This window comes from Enoplosus armatus, chromosome 19, assembly GCF_043641665.1.
Source record: "Enoplosus armatus isolate fEnoArm2 chromosome 19, fEnoArm2.hap1, whole genome shotgun sequence".
NCBI classification, from domain to species: domain Eukaryota; kingdom Metazoa; phylum Chordata; class Actinopteri; order Centrarchiformes; family Enoplosidae; genus Enoplosus; species Enoplosus armatus.
Window position 1 is genome coordinate 14,834,498 of NC_092198.1, and position 21,695 is coordinate 14,856,192.

Below are 21,695 nucleotides of genomic sequence, written 5' to 3' on the forward strand. Positions count from 1 at the left end.
ATCTCTCGCAAGGGGAAATGAGACACTGGGACAATGAAGTTCAAATTTCACATTTCAGACTTAACCTTAACCTTTAAAGTCTGACTGCTGATAATCTGAGAAGATAATTATGATTTTTGACTCCTTTAGACTGACCTCTTAATTCCCCCTGCAGATTTTCTTAGGTTTATGCGTGATCTCTCCGTGAGCCAAAAGAATGATATAATTGCAAGGCTCAGCAGGCTGAGTTCATAACTGACTTTTACAATGAGCTCAGCGTAGTGAACAAAAAAAAAAGACCAAACCCCATTAAAAGAACAGTGAGCTGAGAGCAAAACAACAGAGTCTCTGTCACTGCAGCCTGCCTGTTACGTCATCTTGGAGTTTGGTAAATATTATGTCTCTGAGCAATTGAGACTACCCAGATCTTTTATTTTCATGAGACCTTTTTTCATGAAGAGCTTGTTCAATGGGAGGGGACACTTTCTATGTCTCTCTGTTGTTTATGGCTCCTGTTTGTGCAACATGGTCCTGTCGTTCCAACTGATACTGCCGAGGATACACAATATTCCCCTGGACTCTGTACATGTCCTCTCTACTGCCAATATGGTTTCTCTTCCAATACATGTAACATTTTTTATATATCCTTACAGAGCTGAAACCTTAGAGCTGTATTTTCTAAGGACCTTACAACCTCCTTGTCCATCATGAGTAGTATTTGTTTAACAGCAACAGAAAGTGACAGAATCTGTTTCGTACTAAACAAAACAGCTGAAGTTTAGAAACAGAAATATTTGAACTCTTTAACAGAAAGTGATCGTTTTACCCAAACTTAATGTTGCTATTACTAAATAATTACACTGCATATGAGTGATTATTCACATGTTGGAACACAGTTCGAATTAATAAAACAGGCCATTGATGATTTCTTCTTCTGGTGCTGTTTTTGTTCAGAGAAAAGTACTGTAGCTCTCATGGCTTTACTTAAAGTATATTTGCTGAGTCTGCTCTCTTGAACTGGAGTGTGTCCAGTTGGGCTGTGCAGGAATGGGTCCTGTGACCAAACTTAACAACTAAACAGTAAATAATGTAGTTAAATCAGATATCTTGGACAAACGAAAGCCTTTTTAATTCACAAAAAGGGAAACGTCAACAGTAAAAAAAAATAATAATAAAATTTAATTCAGCTGTGCTCTTAATCCCACAGAAAACTATCCAAATGCAAGGAATGTAATGTCCCGCAATTTTTCCAGGGCAGTTTTAAACATAAGAATTAGTATTTTAAAGCTGCTCTAATCAATGTTTTTATTTTAACGAAGGATGAACGTATAATGTGAGAGGAGTCACTAGTAGTTCAAAAGTTCCCCTGTCTCTGCAGTTCCCCTCATCTCTACAGAGCATTTTTCTGCTTGTTTTGGTTTCACAGCACACACCTTACTGTTTTGGTTCACTCTCAGCAGGCTGTATGCATTCGCACCCCCAATAGGAACGCTGAAGTGATGTAAGCCATCCAGCTGTTGGTTTAGCAAAGTCACTTCTGTCGGCCCATTTGTCCATGTTTTTATCCGTTTTTCACTGTTATGGGCTGCTGTTTTTAAAGATGGCGGATACCAGTGCTGGTAGTGCATTGGCTCAACGTACACTTACGTCACTCAAGGTTGAGTGTGAAATACAACATTCACTTCAACATCCTTTTTAAAGATGCCTTCACTTGTTCTCAATTAGAAAAGGTAATTTTCTTTTGCTCTGTCCTCCTACATGCAGTATATACAGCACACAAAAGCCTCTTTTGTGAAAAGTGGGGAGAAATTGATGAAGCACAATGAAGGAAAATGGATACAACAAAAAGACAACACTGTCACAATCTATCAAGTATCGCTTGCCTAAATATTTCTGTACACAAATAACTGAAATAAAACATGGCATTGCTTGTAAGATTCTTGATTTTGAGCATCTGTTTCTCACCCTCTTTTCCCCTCTTTTGCTTTTCTCTCTTCAACCTTCTTGCGATGATTTCAGCTCTCTAGAATGAAGTCTAACTTTTTCCAGCCCAAATAGCGTGACCCACTTCTATCGAAAAGAAACAAAAAAAGCAGCATGTGGAAAACAGTTAGAAGACCTGCATTCTTTCACAACCACACATTTTTTTCTCATGAGATTTTAATGTTCCTGCAATTAAGCAATTTTTTGCAATATTCAAATGCATGGAAATGAGCTTTCTCTAAATTAATAACTCTGGGAGTAGCTTACTGGCATTGTTGTATTGGGGAGCCGGTTTAAAAAGTAGCTGAATTCATAATGTAAGATCCACGTGTGGAGAGTCAGCTGGGCCTGGACTCAATCAAGCAAGCGTGGCCTTTTGCCCCTTTTTTATATAAAGGATCTGCAGTTTGCTCTGTGCACAGACCTTGACTGAAAACTATTACAGAGGATCTGACACACACTGGAAAATAGCTGACATGTGATGTTTCAGTGCCGTGTCATCATGAATAGATGTCATAGTGTTAGCTTGGCTGAAAATACGTGAAATTTCAACATCTTTGGATAAATTTAAAAGGCAGCGTTCGTGTGTGTTTTTGTGTTATGTGATCATGGGGTTGATGTTGATGCTGTCACCATTTCATCCTCCTTGATCAAAGTAGATGTAACAAATCAGAATCCAAATCTCAATCCAAAATTTGATGCTGAAGAAGTAAATTCTTACTGAGAAGAGAAAATGACCACCTCAGTGATCCTACTCGAAGCTAAACTGTATATTCCACTGGTGTGTGGAGTACAGTTTTTCCTGAGGACCACCAAACCGCCTAGATGAACACACCTAAAAGATTGCATACCTATGTAAATATGGTCTAGACATTTACGTGTACATCTTTACGTAATTCCTGCCTCAACGTAACATATCTGAGTGTTGTTTCAGTGGCATTTATCACTGCACTTCTACTGGCATAAAGTTATTCCACTTAACTGACAGTCAAGACTCAACTGACATGTTACTTAACTAAAATGGACAGATATCAGTTCTAGGCAGCTGTGGACAGTTTTTACAGCAGACATTTTGACTTGTCACAGCAGGAAAAGCTCAGGTGTTATTAATAACATTAAGTGATGGCGAATGCATTCACTTTAGTAGGTGCTCCAGTTTCAGAGCTTCGCTATGATGCATGCTTTCTTAGTGTTCAAGTGTAATGCTAACAGGCCAATGATAATGGTATTGTGGGTATGATTTGGCTAGCTATTTTTTTTAGCTGATCTTTTTTCTATTTTGTGTATATTCATTTTTATATTTGTATGAGGGTTTTATTAGCATGCTGTGTTGAATGATTCCTTAGCTACCAACGCCCTTAAATTTGCAGGCAAGACAGTTTTCTTGACTTTAGACATTGATATCTCCACAGTGGCCGACAGATTTTTACCATTTGAACTGAAACGTCCATCTCCCTTCATTCTTTTGCAGTTTGAACTGAGATTAGATCACTTACAAGTGAAAGTTAATGAGGAAGAGAGTGTATATGATGCCCAACATGATGCCCATGTTGCTTGTGTTGTTGGGCTGATGTATCGGAGTCTTGTTTTCAGTTTGTTTTGGAGACTACTTTGTCATAATCAACACGGCACTTATACCAAGTGACCTTGAAAGCATTCAGTGTGTCAGTCAATGACATTTTTAAATGGTCTCTCTAAAACTGAAAGCAATGTGCTCTTTTTACCAGGTCAAATTCTTTTTTGAAGCATTGGTTTTTATTTTACTATGATGAAACAGCTGTTAAAATGCCTCAATTAGGAGTTTCAGCATCACATGCTGTCAATGCTGTGTTTCAGGTCTTTCCAAGAAGCAATGCCTCGGGGGAGGCAGTGGTGCAGAGTTTAAATCTTGGAGCACAGTCCTGTTTTCCTGCTTGTAGCTCTGCATCGCCCCGTTGTGTTGGTTATGGTTTATCTATTTTTCTTCTTCCCCCTGACAGCAGTCATCATTTCTGACTGGGACACACACGCACACATACGAGTCTAAGTAGGAAAGGGCCAATGACTTTATCCTCTCTAACATCTGTAGCAGATGTGGTAGCCTTCATGTACACGTGTTTATAAAGTGTGTTTGTCCTCCTGTCTCTTCTTTTCCTTTTTCCTCTTTTCTTTTTATCATCCTCCCCTGATCCCATATGGTCTTTCTTTCAAGAAACACTTGCTTTTTTTGTATTTTCTTCTCTCAATTTTAGGTCTCAGAGCAGGACGGGGTTCCCCATTGTGCTTTGTATTAAATATAATTTCTCTGCTCAGGTCAAATGGCACTGCAACCTGTAGCCAATGAAAATATTTTGGGTCATCACTCAATAAAAACACATGGCAGCAGAGGCTTTCTTCCATGCACAGCATACCTGGAAAAATATGTTTGAAATTTGACAACCATCCACCAAAGTGTTGACAAATTGGTCAGTTATCACTCCAAAAACAATGATTATCTCTCCATCGATGCCCAGGAGGAATATTTTATGCCCTCTCAGAACTCCCTCTGCGTTTAATGTCTTTACAATCTGTCTGCCATACCACATCAGAGCCAACCTCAACAAACGACTGCATGTGCTTCTTAGATAAGGGATTGCAGGTCAGAGCTTTGATACTGTGCAGAGTTTAAGTAATTGAAGAAAGAGCTGCATCAACTGCTTAATGTACTGGAACAAAATACATTTATTTGGAGAAATTCTATATTTCTTGCACTAACCTGAGTGAAATTTGAATTCCATTCTTGGGTAAGTGTAGTATTAGGTGTCGTACTGATAGACGTCTAGCATAATGATAAAGTCTCTCGGCTCTTGTGGGTAATAAAGATCCTATTCCATTCTTGGACTAATGATGGCGATTAATAAGAGTGATACGTTGCGCAGTGTGTGTAGCTGGCTACTACTGGACGGCATCAATTTTGCGCACCAAGTCAAAACTGACAGTTGTAATCAGTTTCAGGCAAACACTGAAAGGGTAGCACTGGTTAAGAGCGATAGATCTCACGGTTGAAAATCAATCTTGAATTCTCTTAATGGAGTAATGATTAATTGGCAACAAATGCAAAATTGAAATATTTTCCACCTGGTTTATTGCAGTGCTGTTCCACTTATGATCATATTTTGTCCTTATTTTACACAGATGGACTATAATTCGTGTTCAAACAACGCAGTAAAATCTGAGCTCCATAATTGGCTTTGGGCTTGAAAATGAAAGTCTATTCCTTGTGAAAGATTTTATCTAAATTTAGCAACATTAGAAGCAAATTCTAACAAGTCCTGTCGGTAATTGGATTAAAACTCAGGTTCAAATGATCCAGAATATACCAATGATAATTGGTTCTACAAATGTGTGCAGCAGGCCTTTCCAAATCTAACACAGCAGATGTGGGTTCTATTTCAGGCAGTGATGGAAGAAGTATTCAGAACATTTACTTGAGTAAAAGTATCAAAATAACGATGTAAAAATACTCCATTACAAGTCCTGCTTTCAAAAGCACAGCTAAACAGCTGAATTTACTATATCAAAGTATCAAATGGTGTAATGTAACTAAGTAGATTTACTCAAGTATTTGAGGTATTTCCATTTTATGCAACTTTATACTTCGGTTCCACGACAGTGGAAGGAAATATTGTACTTTTTACTCCACTACAGTCATTTTACAACAATAGTTACTAAGATTTTACACACAAAACCAAATACTAAATATGAAACATTGTTAGATTATGAATCATTAAAAAAATCCACAGCAAACAACCACAACAGTAAAATACTGTTTACACTTGAATGCTTCAGTAATGTAATAGTAATTCAATATATGATATTCAATAATATAACACTCAAAGGGGCCCATTTTCTGTATTATGAGTACTTTTGATACTTTTAAGTACATTTCACTGATAATACTTTTTGTAACATTCTCAATGCAGGACTTTTACTTGTAACAGTCTTTTTTTTCAAGTAAAGGATCTGAATACTTCCTCTACCACTGAGTAAAAGTACTCATTTTGTAGAAAAATGGCCCCTGTAAAGGTAAGTGGTCACTACAGTTTCCAGGTAAATGTGAATGGAGTAAAAAGTACAATATTTAAGTATAAAGTAGCATAAAATGGAATTATTTAAGTAAAGTTCAAGTACCTTTAAATACTTTAAATAAATGATTTTTTATTGAAATGACTTACTTGAGTAAATGTACTTAGTTACTTTCCACCACTGGCTTCAAGCCGAATCACGTTATGGTACAAAAGGTGTGCTTCTGTCCACAATATGTTGTTTTTGACATTTCATCAGATTTTAACATTTGCTGTTCCAACTGGCTCAGCCGAACCTTCTCTGCAACTCAGATCTTCCATTAGGTTGATTAAGTAGATCTGGATCACGTGTGGAAAATTTTTCAAGAAAAGAATGTGGCAGAGGTGAGAACATGATATGATTCATGTTTTTGGATTGCTGTGGTTTCCATAGCACCTTTATTCAATCTCCCACAGTTCCTGAGCAAATATTTGGTCTTTTATTCTTTGTCCGTATACAAACCTTACACAGTAACTTTTAATACTAAAAAAAAAAAAACAGTATGATGGTTTAAGAACACAAATAAACAGACAAAAGTAGCTGTCAGAAGCCATTACATTATGAAATACAAATCTCACAAGTGAAAATGAACAGACCTATACACACCTTAAGTGCCTATTCTTACAGTTTGCTTTGCAGCTTGTGCTTTGGTCCAATGTCACTGGTTTGACCGTGTGTGTGCATTATTGATGAGATAAATAACACTGGGGACCTGTCTCTGGGAGAGTTGGTAATAGTACAAGGACACTTTCAGACAAGAGTTAAACTAAGCAAGAGCACACATGCTTCTTTTTTTCCCTCATATACAGACTGCTTTTATATAAAAAGTGCATTGTAATGATATACATTGAGTTGTTTAAAAGTACTATATTCTCTTTCTGTGAAGCTGTAATAAATTCGTAGTGGTGTCTTTTCGTTGTTGCAGGCAAAAAGTCATTTTTTGTAAGGGCAGGACCAGTGAAGGTGAGAGCCTGCAGCAGGATGCAGAAGGGTTGCCCTTGGTAACAATGTCTCCTACTGCTCCTGTGTTACCACTTCCCAGGGATTGGCACCCCGCATTCATACCAGCCCACGAATGGATGGGGAGTGCGTCGGCCAATAACTCCAAAAGTGACTGGCTCCTGTCTGTATGCACGATAAAATCCTGAGAAAGAAACAAATGAAAAGCCACAGAAATGTATCAGGAGACATGAATGCAATAAAGAGCGCGCATGGCTGGATATAATCATTATTTAGCCCTTGTTAGCAATCATTTAGGTATTTCTCTGCTAGACTTTATGACCATTCTAACATTTTACATCTTAAAGAGGTTTGATGTTCCATATTTTTCTTATTCAACAAATCCCATGAAAAGACAATGAATTCATCCTATTAGCAAGTATTGCCTGTGTAGCCAAAGCCTGATTTACCTTATTCCTCTGTGCACAGAGCTCCATTGTCATCCAAAAACTATTAAAAACACATTAGTGAGCCACACTGCTCCTTACGATGAACATGGTCGCTGTAGTTTAACTGAATGAATCCCAGATACACCGTCATGATGCTGTAAATACTCACTAGAGCACCAAATTTGTATTATTCTGCAGCTAAAAAATAGTCCCCAACAAATGCACAAATTCACACAGTGTGAGTAATGTTTGCTAAAAACTACAGTGCCCAGCTGTTTGAGGAAATTCCTGAGCCTTTTTGAAAAATGAAACTATATGTTTGTGGGAACCAATGGGCTTGACAGTTGACAGAGTGCCAGTGGGTAGGAAAGTCAGAAAATATTGACAGATGAACTAACACATCATTAGTTTTGGTATTTTCATTGAATTTGTTTTCAATAAGAAAAATATAGAAACAGGCCAACCTTAACCTTTAAATATAAGCCAACAAACAAGACTTCTACAACACCATAAGTCAGTTTCCAAAGAGCAACAAATTCACACGGTATGTTACTGGAATATCAAACCCAGAGTTAGCAAATACTGGAAGTTGTGAATGTTGTCATTGAAAATGTTTCTGTTTAACAAATGCCTCTTACGTCTTGGAACACACCAACAAGAGAAGGTTTTCACAACACCTCCTACCTTCAGCTACATAACCACATTACATTAATGAAACCTTGATAGAAAAATAAAGCCAACTACCAGTAAATACTGTTCCCTGTGGTGGATTACTCATCTAAAGCAAGTTTCGAGTATTCTCATTATGTGCTGATATGACCTGAAACCAACAATTGCTATGAACTTACGATATTAATTAATTTAATTAAGTTGTGGAATAATTAGGGAAATGGTCTGCAGTAATGAAAAGCATGTGAGATTTGGGCTAAAACATGCAAAAACCCTGGTATGTCCTTTAACAAGTATTCCTATTGCATTTGTATTCTGCGTAGATAAGATCAATGCAGCTTGTCCACTAAGGAGCCACAGAGCCAGATTTCATGGAATATGTTAGGACATCACAGCCACTCATGTGCAATGTGTGTACAATCTGTTCTTGCTTACCTTGTGCTGAGGGCAGAGTATTTGAGAGGTAGGCCGGGCCCGTCCTCCCGTCCCTGTAGGAGTCCACAAACTGGCAATGGTCCTCTCCCTGGCCCACTGTGTCTCCTATACTGTAAAAGGGCTCTGTAGAGGGAAAAGGGGAAGTGGGTGTCATAGTTAAGACATTTTTGACTATCTCCCAAAAGAAGTTCAACGTTGGCATGGAGGGACCAATAGAAACAGATCTTGTAGTATAATCGGTTTAAAATAGAGGTTATACGTCACCTCTAAGACCATCTCCCATGAAGATCTTGTATCGCAGAGAGTTGCACAAAACCACGCCCACAAACTTCCTGTACCATGTCCGCTTGACGTACTGGCTGCCCTTACAGCTGCTGTGGGCCGAGTTATACTTGAAGGTAAAGGGCACCCAGATTGGCTCTCCACCTGAGGAGCAGGGGGGGAACAGAGGAGGAGATGCATCATGTTGTATACAAGCAGCCAAATTCTGTTTATATCTTCTAACCTAGATGTTATGATGGTTTATACTACTATTAGTTTATAAAGCACTGAATGGTTTAGGGACAAAATCTGGTTACTGTCCCCAGACTCAAAACTAAACATGAAGAAGCAGCATTCAGTTTCCATGTCCCACATATTCGAAACAAACCCCTCAGAAAACTTTTAAATCGAGGTTTTACAAACTTTTCTCCTGTTTAATCTGTTTTATTCGATTTAGCTTTTTAAATTCTACTTATGTGTCTTTTTATATTTTTATATTTTTTCCTTGTGTTTCTTTTATATCCTTTTTAATACCTCATGTAAAGCACAAATTGGGACCAAGGTATGTGCTAAACGGGACATTCTATAGTGGAGAAATAATCTGCACTCTTGTGAACAAACTATTTAACTGTTTCTAAACTACTAAACGTATCTTTGGGATTTCTGTACTGTAATTCTTAATACTTATTGGCCAACATACCCACCATATAATGTTTCTGTGGTAAGATAACATTGACCGATGTATCGTCCCAGCTGATTCATCGTTCGGGCTCTAGTGCTATCTAAGTTGCGCAGAGTGACGTCTCTCTGCCAGTTATCTAAATGCTTTACACACTCAATCAAAGGAGTGCTACTGATGGGAAATGGCCGAGGAGTGACAATCCATGCAGTATCTCCTGTCATGCCGTTTAACACAATGATGGCTCTGTCTTTAAAACCTCAGTGCAGCTTGGTTAGGACATGTTGTGTTGACCTTAAATTAGAGATGTGCAGTCGGTGAATGGACTTACCAGGTGGTCTTTCAATGAGAAGAGGATCGTCTGAAAGAAAGAATGCAGTCATTTCACAAGGGAGGAAAAGCACACAGACAGCGTTGCAGGTTTAATGCATTCACCTGATTTTGAAAATTGAAAGACCCACAGTCTGGAAGGATGGTTTTATATTTGAATATCTTGGATTGACATTTTCGTTAAGCGCCTGCATACTGCAGTGCAGCAGAAAATTTTGACTGAGGGTTGAACTGTAGTCAATGGGGCGTCTCAAAGTTTATCTTAGCAGGTGTTGACAGGATACACACCTGATTCAGTGACATAGGTGAGCGTATCGCTGACTGGTCCCAAACCAAACACATTCTTGGCCTGCACTTTGAAGTAGTACCTGAATGAAAGAAAACCACATCATAAGGATTTAATGAGAGATTAAGTAGTTAAAATGTCATTTCTGCCAGTTTTGTTGTGACTGGATGAAGGTGAGGAAAATGTTAATGGACACAGCAGATGACTGGGCATGCTTTAGTCAGGCTGATTTAGGAGTAGTCTGTTTTATATTGGTATGAATCCAGAGTGAGCGCAGCACAATAAAATGGCTATTTGGCTCACGTTGAAGAGAGAAAGGAAAGGAGAGCCGGGGAAAGGGCGGTGAGGGGAAAAAAGAGACATCCAGACAAGTCGAGATTAGCAGATAGGAGGAGAGGATAAGAATGAAAGACAGAAAAGAAGGAGGGATGTGGAAAAAGTCAAGCACAGGGATAGACATGTGCTGAGAGTGAATGGATAAATAGCAGGAGTGAGAGTCCTCAAAAGAGAAATTGCTCACCGAGGGCTTTACTTTATGACATAAGCTTCTCTACATAGAGCAGAACAAAGTCGTGCAGTGAGCTCACTTTGTCTCCGGGTGGTGAGGAATTCTAAAATCCTATCAGATTAAAAACAACAACAGCCACTGACAACCTCGAGAGGTTGCAAACTTTTCCACTGTAGATGGTGTTTGTGCAAGCGTGTGTTCCTTCATGCAGCCTTGTGTGTGAGTGAGTGTGTGCTTCCTTTCACTCTTCAGGGTCACATACAGTAAGTTCATGGTCTGTCAATTCCTGGCCAAAAACTCTCACCACGCACAGCCACGAGGCCTGGAACCAATCACCACAGCCACGTGACAACAGTGACCAGAATATATATCACCAGAGAGAGAGAGAGAGAGAGAGAGAGAGAGAGAGAGAGAGAGAGAGAGAGGGAAGACAGAAGGCAGCTGCAGAGAGATGATGTCATGAAAGAAGAAATCCGAGAAGGTAGAAAAAAAAAATGTGAGCCAGAATATAAAAACAGAGAGTAGACCACAAGATGCTACGCCAAGCCAAGCTAGCCATTTGAAACTTCATTCAGAGCATCGCTCGTCTTGTCTTCTCTTCAAATGAAAATCTATGTGGTAGGCTAAATTCAGCCTGGCCATATTACATGCACCTCAGCATACATACATACAGCCACAAAGACTAGTGAACTTGTACATGTCGATTAGAAAAGTATTCTAAGGCATTTAATGACACTCATATATGATTGAAAAGAAGTGGAAAAACAAGCATGGATATATAAATGGATATATTAATTAATAATTAATCAAAGATCAAGATGCCCTTTGTTTAAAATCCCCCAGTGGGATGAGATGTTGTAAAGTCGTAAAGTCCTTTGTAATTCATTCCATTTATCAATCTCATGAGCAAGAGGACTTGTGGATCCAACGGAATTTGTCCATATGTGAGTGTACATACGTATGTGTGTGTTTATGACTACAGTAGCTCAGTATTTCAACCACAAGGAGCCTGCAGCATGGGAAATGCCAACAGTGTTCCATAAACCATCCCAAGATCAACTGTAACCACGGGAGACGCACTATCATGGATACAAACTGGTTGCCAGGGAGGGAAACCCTCTTTGCAGACTCTTGGAAAACTTTACCCAAGCACGCAGCTCCGCTGTTTGTGTTCAGCAGCAGGTGTTTGCTTTCCTGAGACACCTATCATAACACCTCAAGCAGATTCGTGCTTCCACCAGGCAAGAGGATACTTCTGTTCCTGATGAACTCACACATCTGAAACTGTTTTGCCACCAGATAATGGTTAGATTACTTGCTAAAAAGAATGCATGAATATATCTTTATGGAGTAGCAGATGGAGAAAGGCCACATCAGGACTTTTTAGACAGTATCTGGTTGGTTATACGTCACAGAAGCATGAAAATATACTTACTTACTTTCTTACTATACTGTCAGAAAAATATACAGAGCTTGTATATATTACTGTAGATTGCAGCCCATCTTAATTATGTGTGGTCCACTTACATTTGACACTTCCAAGGACTATGTGACTATGACAGCTTGCTGGCAGTTTCACCTTTGTGTCTGCCATTTATTCAGCTCTCTCATTGTATATCATATATTGACTAAATGATAAACAAACAGACGTGACATTCTGATCCTTTAGTCCCACGTAAAATTGATCAAACAGAATATTTGCTTAGAAGCTAGCGCACTTCAAGCAAAAGAACATCTCCCCTCTCTCTCATGGGTCCACGTGCTAAGAGCTGTTTCCATGTATATATTTTGAAAACTGCGACCCGTGCCTCGTAAGACAGGGTTGTGGAAACACACTCTGCTAACTGAAACAGACCGAGGTGACCGTATCTGTGTCTAACTGTCAGATAATGTGTTCTGTATTTACATTCCACTGACTTTTCCAAGGTCTCTTTTAGGAGTTTTACAGCATGTCACATCTTGGTGTAGATTCAAATGTGTTTCTTAACCTGCCTCCATTTAGACAAAGTGATTTACTTCTTTTCTGATGTCTTATACAAATATTACAGTATCAGTATCCAACTCACACTCTGCTCTGATCAGTTTCAGCCTGGTTTGATGCCACAATTGGCAACATGTTCCCACATAAACATGGGATAACACTAACAGACACATAAACATGAATACATGAACTCACACACAGACAAGTTGTGTATTCCGTGCATTACGTGGTGACAGGATAATGATATAAACACTCCCCAGCAGAAATAAACACTCCCAAGCCACAGACAAGCACCTGCACCCGAGGCAGCGACCTGATCATAAACATTACACGCGGGTCAGGGTAAGGGATCTCGCAACCAAGCAAATCTTAGTTTGTAAGTTCAGGTTCTTGTTTTCTATGACTCCCATGATACTGTGATGTACTGTGTGTGTATTGTATGCATGAATACACAATGATATAAACACACACCAGGTGGTTATGGGTTACCTAGAGTTGGGTTTGAGGTTCTCCACGGGCAGGTGCGTCCCGCTGGAGGCTCTAGAGGACCATCTATTGTTGAGGACATCGTCATAGGAAGCGCTGTGGACCATGTAGCCTGCAGGGAACAATACAGAGTACAGGGGCAGAGCTCATTAGTTAAAATCAGATTCACTGTAGCAGAAGCAAAGTTAGAAATGAAGAAATTATGTATGTTTATATCATGTTTTGATATCACTCTCATATCTTTAAGGTAAATATGAGCAAGCAGCCGGTTAGCTTATCTTAGCACAGAAAGTGGCTCTGTCCACCTACCAGCACCTCTATAGCCTGCACAACGTATTTGCTCCATCGACTTTGGACTCACATGATCTATAACTATTTATAAAGTATTTATTTCTTCAATTACTTTTTGAGTAGGTGGTCTCCCATATACTCTGAAGAAAAACTGCAGCCCTGGCATTTTCTGTAACTCAAGCTGACTATAGTCCAACCTGCCTGTCTCTGTCTGTTTTCTTCTTCTTCTCAGTCACGCAGACTTATCCTTAGAATCCGGTGAGCAACCTCAGGTCACGCGGCTCTCCATCATCCACTTTTAAAAGTATGGAGACCAGCTCAGCCGCACATCACAACTACCAACTGTTTCTATTGGACTTTTGAGTTTGAGTTTCTATTTTTACTGGAGCCACACCAACACAGCTGGCTGCTGACAGGAGGGAAGGGAAATACTAGCTACTTTGTTTTTCTTCTTTGGGTTTTCATTCCTTCTCCATTCTACATTGTTAAACTGGTGGTTTGACGGAGTCGTATTTAGACTCTTGCACACTCTATCTTTTCCTGCTTAAGTATAGATTATAAATGTATTAAATGTTTCCCAAGGAGTTAGTCCTTTGAGCCAAATGCAACAGCAGAGAAACACCATCAGTATCACAACACTTACTTTCTGGAATGCAACATGGTATGTAAGATTCACAAATTCACAAGGAAAGTATTTGAAATGGGAGAAAAAGGTGATTTAAGTGCAAAAATGTCCAGACAAATGAAGTACAAAAATGCAAGTATTACAGAAGGTGTCAAGATAGTTTGTGAGCAGAGAGGAAACACCAAGGACAACAGATGGAAAGAAAGACGGCCATCTATCTGTTTTAGGCATCAGAGGACAGACCACAGCACGACCAGGAGGCTTGTGTTTTCCTGCCAAAGACAACACACTGCCTCGCTAGCTGGCCAGACTGCTACCTCTGATAGTGCACCACGTCTCATGCAGTTGGTATCAGGCTGTTATCTTCAGTCCTCTTCTCTTTGTTTGTTTTGTTACCATGTGTCACTTTCTAGGTCATCATGATTTATTAACAAAAAACTGCTGGAGTGAGTTCTTAAAATCTGAGTCAGGAGAGATGCTGGTAACATGTTACAGTTCCTAAACCACAACACATAATAGGTTGATGAAACAATATATCAAATGCAATTTTACACTGCACATAGAAATGTGAACACAACTAATTCAATGTTTGCCTTTAATACATGAAACTGGCACTCTTTTAATTGCATCATCTCATTACACCCTCTTCTTCTGCAATGGATTAATGGCACCCGATTGGAGAATTAGCACCACCAACTGTTTATCTTGATGCGCCTAACTCCTAATGTTCATGAAACAATAACTGTAACTTAAAATTTGTGCTATATTTGGATGGAAACTTGACTATTGACAGTTCGGACCAAAACCTCACACCTCTTGGAGAACACTCGGGGGTATTATCACGGCAGAGAACAAAACTTACATTTCTTATTAAGTCAAAACAAACACCATTGTTTTCTTGGCAAAAATTAATTTTAATTTTAGTTCAACTTTAAGTTTTGGGAAAACATTTCTTACCTGACACCATATCATCCTTCAGTGGGCGCGCCCAGTCCAGGATGATAAATGAGTGGCAGCCCTCCATGGCAACCACGGTGAAGTTATGAGGCTTGTTTTTAGGAGGCTGTTTCTGATTGGCTGCCAGACTGTCCTTCTCTATCAGATCTTCTAGGACGTCGACCTGAAGATACTCCAGAGCCTCCGTCAAGGAGCAAGGAGCACCTGGGTCCTTCCGGATGTAGTTCACATAGGGAGCTGATGGAAGGGGAAAAGTGATGGAAAGGAATAAAGTTAATTATTTTAACTACATAATTTCCTAATATAGGCAATTTAGAAAATTTAATTGAAAACGTACAACTACCAAGTCACACTATTTTAATTTTGTCAGTCCTATTCAGTCATTTTGAAATCAATGTGTTGTATAGGGTTTGTTGGTAGTAATTCTTTAAAGGGGGAATCAGAAGGTAGACTGGTTGCTGATATGACTTTCCCCATATCTTTCCTCTCCTCCCCTCTCTGTCTTTTTTTTGTTTGTTTTCAATGACTCTGAAAATACCAGCTGGACCTACAGCTGTGAATACTTTAGATATCCCACAGTTCCTTGTCTGACTGGGATTTGGAGGGAACCACTGGAGCCTGGAGTCGCTCCCACCTCCCCAGATGATTGGCTCTCTACATAGGCCAAGAGTCTAACACGTGTCAGTATCTACACATCAACACACAGTCTGTGAGGTTGTGTGGGTTTAGGCTGTTACAAGCTCCTACTGTATGTGCATATGCAGTCATATGGCTTATGTATTACACATTCATACACTGAAATTCTTGATCTGTCGTCAAGGTGAGCAGATTTATGTGTCTGTCTATACACAGGATGCTTGTAAGGCTGTTTTTCTGCTTAACATCCACATGTCCAGGATCAATGCAGGCTCATGCACACAGTAGATCCAGATGTTTTGCTTTGCTCATGTGTTCATTTCTAAATGATAAGAGCACCTCCCCTCAGAGACACACTGTCTTCTTCTGCTTGTTGAAAAACCAAATCCAAAAACACTGACGAAAACTGGCGTGCGTGATCCTGACGTGGATCAAATGTCACTGGGAAACAGCATCAGGACAGTTCACATAATGACACGACTAATATCAGTCTAGTAAGCATGAATTAGCATTGTAATAGTCCAAACATCCTGGTACTCATTTTCTAGTCCAATGTGGCAAACTCCATCCATCTGGAACTTACTGTAAAGCTGATTCACGCAACTGCTAAGAATTATTAGTCAATACTTTTTGTCCCACGTCTGCCTTGGGCTAGATTCATTCAAACGAAACGATGCCTGGACAGATAAAGAGACAAAGGGGAAGTCTCTGTCAGACAGTTCATGCAAAGCATGTTAGTCAACTGGCAGGCTGCTGAAGTGGACCTAAAATATATTAAACTAATAAATAGGAAAGAGGATGTCTCCACATTAAGCAAACACAGCCATCTCTCTGTGCTGAGGTCAGCATCCTTAACTTTTATGATTTCCACTGCTTTTCTGCTCTTGCCTGTTTTTATATCAGGGAGAGTAATAGCTTTCAGATGGCTCTATGAGAGGTGTGTGATCACAAGACAGTCGATGTTTACCAAGATAAATGGTGTCCAGAGTTAAGACATGTTATTGTTCCGCTGTTGCTTCTGGAGCAGATGATACTGATAGTTCTGACATTGCACTGATTAAGACAAGGCCATAAATCTTCCCTTTTAAAATGTTTCTAAGAAAGATCAATATAAACGACAGTGACAAGCCGTTACTCAAGGTTTTAGTCACATGGTTAGACCACCGACAGGCACACTCTGGGCTCATTCGCATCCAAAATGATAACCTTTGAGTATGATTAGCCAGAATTGTTGAATTGCATTATTTTGCGTCAAGTCTGAAAAAACTGCAAGTCCTCCAACTTTATAAAAGTGCAATATTAAATCACTGTGGTATTCTTTTAATACACATTGATCGAACCAGGTTTGCAAAGACAGTCTCAAAAGAAAATATAACCATTTCTATATCTAGGTTTTGGTATAAGGTGTAAGTGGAATAACCCACTGCGACTGCTCTTAATCAATTATCCCTTACTTGCTCTGAATAAACTGGATGACTTTGCGCCAACTATGTTAGCTATAAAAACTCTGTGTTTACAGTATCTTCACAATTATTGTTTCAACAGCTGAAACATGACAAAAAGTACAGTCATTAAACAAAGCAATATTAAAAGGACCACTAACATTATGTTGTCTTTAGAAAATTGGAGTCAAGTAGATTCTGTTTTTATTTCTGTCAAGAGAATATTGCAGTCTGTTTGTGCAACCAGATGAAGTGATAGAATACAGGAGGCCAAAGTAAGCACATAGGAGCAGTAAAAAGAAAGCAGGGGGCCAAAGTTTACTGGGATCAAGTCTGGAGACTCTGAACAATGTGTCCTCAGTGAACTTTATTATTATGATCCAATTACAGTTGGATGGAACCAATTTGAACCAACTGTTAGAGATAAATGTATTTGCTGTTTGGCACTTAAGCAGTTTGCATGGGACCCTACTGTAGTTGCAATGGCACCTACATTATGATATGGATGAAAAAAAATTACTTACACAGTGTTACAGTGTTTGTTTGTTTTTGTTTTTTTTAGTCCAATATTTACTGTAATGTCTGACAGGGTCTTATATTTATGAGGTATTTCTGAGAAAGCCAAGACAAAATCCAAATGGATCCAAAATCTATTTCTCCTCCACTAAACAAAACAGAACTCCCATCAGCCTACCATTATTCACAGCACCAAGAGACCTTCATCACACACATGCACACACACAGTCATGAACAAACAGGGATACAAAAAAACACACATATAATACTCAGAATCCAAGCATGCATGGTCAATCATGCTCTTTGACTTCCTTAGCAAGAGACATATGCTATTTATTATGTTGTGAGGTAAAGATAATATGTGTCTTTCTCTGGCAGTAAACTACAGTAAACTAAACTCACAGAAACCAATTACAAAAAAGGTATAATCTGCTTCTTCGGAGAAGTATTAGGTGAAGTAAGGTTTTTTCATACATCAGGTATCTGAGGAGGTTAAGTAAAAAATGATCCATCATGCATAATGGGAGTGTGATATTAAACCGTGCTGGAAGAAAGATGGATTTTCATACATTAGGTGAAAGTATAACTTACTGTATATCTGTTTGAGCGGGTTAAAGTTCTTTTTAAAAAGAGATCCATCATGCATAATGGAAAATGTGATATTATACCAGAAATCTAAATTTAGAGCTGCACAACAAACTCAAGGCTAAACTTGTGATTATATCAAGTTGTATACCAAATAGAAGAAGAGAGAAGGGCATTTGAGTAAATACACATGAGCATACACTTGTTGATAGACACACTTATTTATGTCTTTGACTACCTGTGAATCGCTTCTTCCCACTGAGGTCGAACTCGGATGAAGGGCCTTGGTTGAAGGGCCTGGTGTCTGGCTCCGGAGTCGGGATCTCTGTGGTGGTGGTGGTGGTGGTGGTTGTGGGTGGCAGGGTGGTCTGGATTAAAAACTCATCTGGCAACAACACATGTGTCAGTGAGCTTTTGACTTAAATAGATTTGTATTATTTACATCCGAACTCAATAACATGCTGCTGTGTCTCACTAATCCTTTGTAATCGGCTCCATGATCTGTGTAATAAGAGTGTCAAATTGATTTAATCAATTGCAGGCAGATGTGTGAGCTCACTCTGAAATAATCCCTTTTTACCCCGAAAACCCAAATCTGCATTCTTATGTAATGTTTTGCTACCCATGTTTTCCATGTGAGGGGGGGCTTGAAGACAACGACTTTTTCACGTCTCCAAGGCTGACAAATGTGAAGGGATGCAGTGGGTGAAGTTCAATTAGCTCCCTCCTCTTTCATCACTGTTTTTTTTTCATGTGCTGCATCAGTGGACCTTGGCATTACATCATGGTCCACACACATGCAACCAGCTTTGAGCCATGGCAGAGAAATGCAAAGAAAACATTGTAACGCTCAATGTGTCTTTTCTAGCAAAACCCAAAGAAGAAAGAAAATATCAAATGCTGCTCACATGCAACAGATTCCTTGAGAGATCCAAACACCTGTAGTGAAAATAGACAGGCTCAGATGTTCTATTCAGCTAGAGTTTGGCTGCAGCCGGGGTTCATCAACATTACAAAGCAATGTTAAGAACATACGTTGCGTTAAGTCATAAGCCATTGCATTCTCTTCAGCTTAGTAATGCAGTTCACATGTACTATGGGTCAAGTTTTTGGAATAAAATTGATTAAAAACAGCCCATAATGGAAAATATCCAATAACCCAGCAATGAACCAAGACCAAGCCAAACAAAGCTTATAAGAAGAGAAACAGAGTGACAATCACAGGCAAGGCAAAGAGGAAGAGACAGGAAGAGTTAGCAAACAGATCAACTGACAGGATAAACAGACAATAAGCAAACAGTGCAGTACACAGTCAACAAACAATGAGCATATAGTGCGGTTTAGTCCATCCCAGCCCAGTGGCGGTAGGTCGGTCTGAAGCCAAACTCAGCCAATACCTTTCTCAAGAGCTAAAGCATCAGGCACCATGGTCACTGTAACCATGTGGTCCATTTCCATTCCTGAGGATTCTGTCAGAGAAGCAGAACAAGCTGTGGCATCAATCTCACATGACCATGTACACATTTCTTAGCTAGCATACACACATTGACATGTAGACCCACACATCCATACAGACAAACATACTTGAACACATAGGTACAAGCACTAACACATATTTTGACACAAAAGTACTCTCTATTGGCCCCACTTTTTCTATTTTAGACTACAACAAAACATCTTTCCAGCTGTCTGAGTTTGCTGGGTGTGTTTGAGGTTCTCCTGCTGCACTAATAATGGATACTATATGGTACATAGCTGCCACAAATCATTGTCATAGTATTTTGTTACAATAGGAAGGTTCACTCATTATAACAAGTATACTGTATGTCATCATAACAAGACAATTTTGCAGTTTCAAGGAGAAGTTTTTGAGGTATAATGAGATGTTTTTTGTGGGACTTTATCTGTTGGAGACCAATATCTCAGAAACTACACTGAAAATATAAATCAATGTCACCATGGTTCTTTGTCAAATAGCTCCACAGAGTAAAATAAATATTTGTAGGATCCACACACTAAAAATCTATTCATTGCGTGTTAACCCTAAACCAAATACTGCAAGACTGCATTAGTTCCTTCAAGTGTTCACATCCAGTTCCAAAGTACAGCTGCATAATCACTGCTTTTCTGTTATAATTTCTATAATATAGTATTCAAACCCCTGGCTAATATGGATTATGGCAAATTATTTGTATTGTATTGTAGGACATATTACTATTTTGATTTTCGTTTAATGTAATTTCTTTTGGGTATATTGTAAATCTACAAATCTGATCTTATGGATTTGGTTTAGTTTAATTATTTTCAAATGGCCCACAATGTGTGCTGTAATAACTATAATACCCATGCTTTGTGTGCTCATGCATGTGTGTAAGTATGTTTCATTCATTGTCTTTGTGTGATAACACTAAAGGCAGTGTGCAACTGTAAGCTTGTAGTGCGTTTAAACCAGCAGTACTCTGACCACAGCCAGGACCCAGATGTGGAGACTTTCATGTGGTTCCTGTGGTCTCTTATAGACACACACATCTACACACACACATTGACCAGTTCACACAGTTAAGACACACACAGTTATAGAGTTATAGGACTCTGTGGGCACAGACAGGAAACACTCATGGCCTTGGCCTAGATGGATATGACAAACAATACAAGTGAGAGATTTAGTGAAGTCATACTTATTTATGTTCACTATTCTGGCTTGAAAACGCTTCACTAAACTTGGCTTCAGTTCGTGGAAAAGCTATTTACCAAGCCTATATTGCAGTACTGCAGTATTTTGTTTCATTCCTGTAGCACAAATCTCTCTTCAGATCAATCTTTTAAAATGCTGTCTGCAGTGTGTTATGGTGAAGTATTCACCTTCTGGATAACAGTCCAATATTCCCTCTGGGTCCAGCACTGGATACCCGTATTCATCGGTTTTGGAGAAAGTTCCAGGTGGACAGGTTGGGTACGGTGGTGCAGTGGTTAACTCCTCTGTCGTCCATTCAGTGGTGGGTTCAGGTGTGGTGGTAGGAGCTATGGTGGTGGTGGTTGTGGTCCTGAGGTGAGGAAGGTCCAAACCAAGAACAGGTTTCCCTCCAACCATGATGACCTTGTCTTTGGGGTTGACCACAGGTTGGCTATCTCGGCCATGGCCAAACAGAGCCATGCCTTCCTGGTTTACCAGGGGACTTCCCATGAGGTCTGGTGGTTGGTGGAGCAAGAAGAAAGTTGAAACAGAACATTCATGATTTTGTCTTTAACAGTAAGCTAATAATGAGAATGTTTAAAGTATTTTTTTTTCATATACATGTTCAAGCTGTACACTGTGTATTTAAATGTCATGCATGATTGACTTAAGCATATCACCAAAGATAGTGCGTCCGTCCTCTCCAAGCACCACTCTCTTGGGTTTGCCCTGGGAGTCCTGGAGAACTTGTCCATCCTGGTTCATGAGAACGCCCTGCTCCAAGTCTACTACCTGGAAAGATAAAAAGATTGGCCATTTTGGCATTTGGCATTTTTTGAATTTGTGAAGTCATACTCCTATTCAGTGCTCTTTCTAGTAAACATACTCATTTAGTCAACAA

At 39.3% G+C, this 21,695-nt stretch overlaps 1 protein-coding gene across 1 annotated transcript in view; it reads right to left on the minus strand.

The window, feature by feature from the left end:
- Positions 1-6,418: 6,418 nt before the first annotated feature.
- fndc1 (fibronectin type III domain containing 1) overlaps positions 6,419-21,695 on the minus strand; it is a 33,357-nt gene continuing 18,080 nt past the window's right edge. Inside the window, exons 12-22 of the mRNA XM_070925934.1 lie at positions 21,475-21,586; positions 20,983-21,309; positions 19,518-19,589; positions 18,359-18,505; positions 14,942-15,178; positions 13,072-13,180; positions 10,096-10,175; positions 9,809-9,838; positions 8,802-8,963; positions 8,538-8,660; positions 6,419-7,189 (exon numbers count right to left, since the gene is read on the minus strand). Of these exons, the coding sequence (XP_070782035.1) occupies positions 7,074-7,189; positions 8,538-8,660; positions 8,802-8,963; positions 9,809-9,838; positions 10,096-10,175; positions 13,072-13,180; positions 14,942-15,178; positions 18,359-18,505; positions 19,518-19,589; positions 20,983-21,309; positions 21,475-21,586 (1,515 nt within the window). The 3' untranslated portion in view covers positions 6,419-7,073. The remainder of the gene's footprint in view (positions 7,190-8,537; positions 8,661-8,801; positions 8,964-9,808; positions 9,839-10,095; positions 10,176-13,071; positions 13,181-14,941; positions 15,179-18,358; positions 18,506-19,517; positions 19,590-20,982; positions 21,310-21,474; positions 21,587-21,695) is intronic.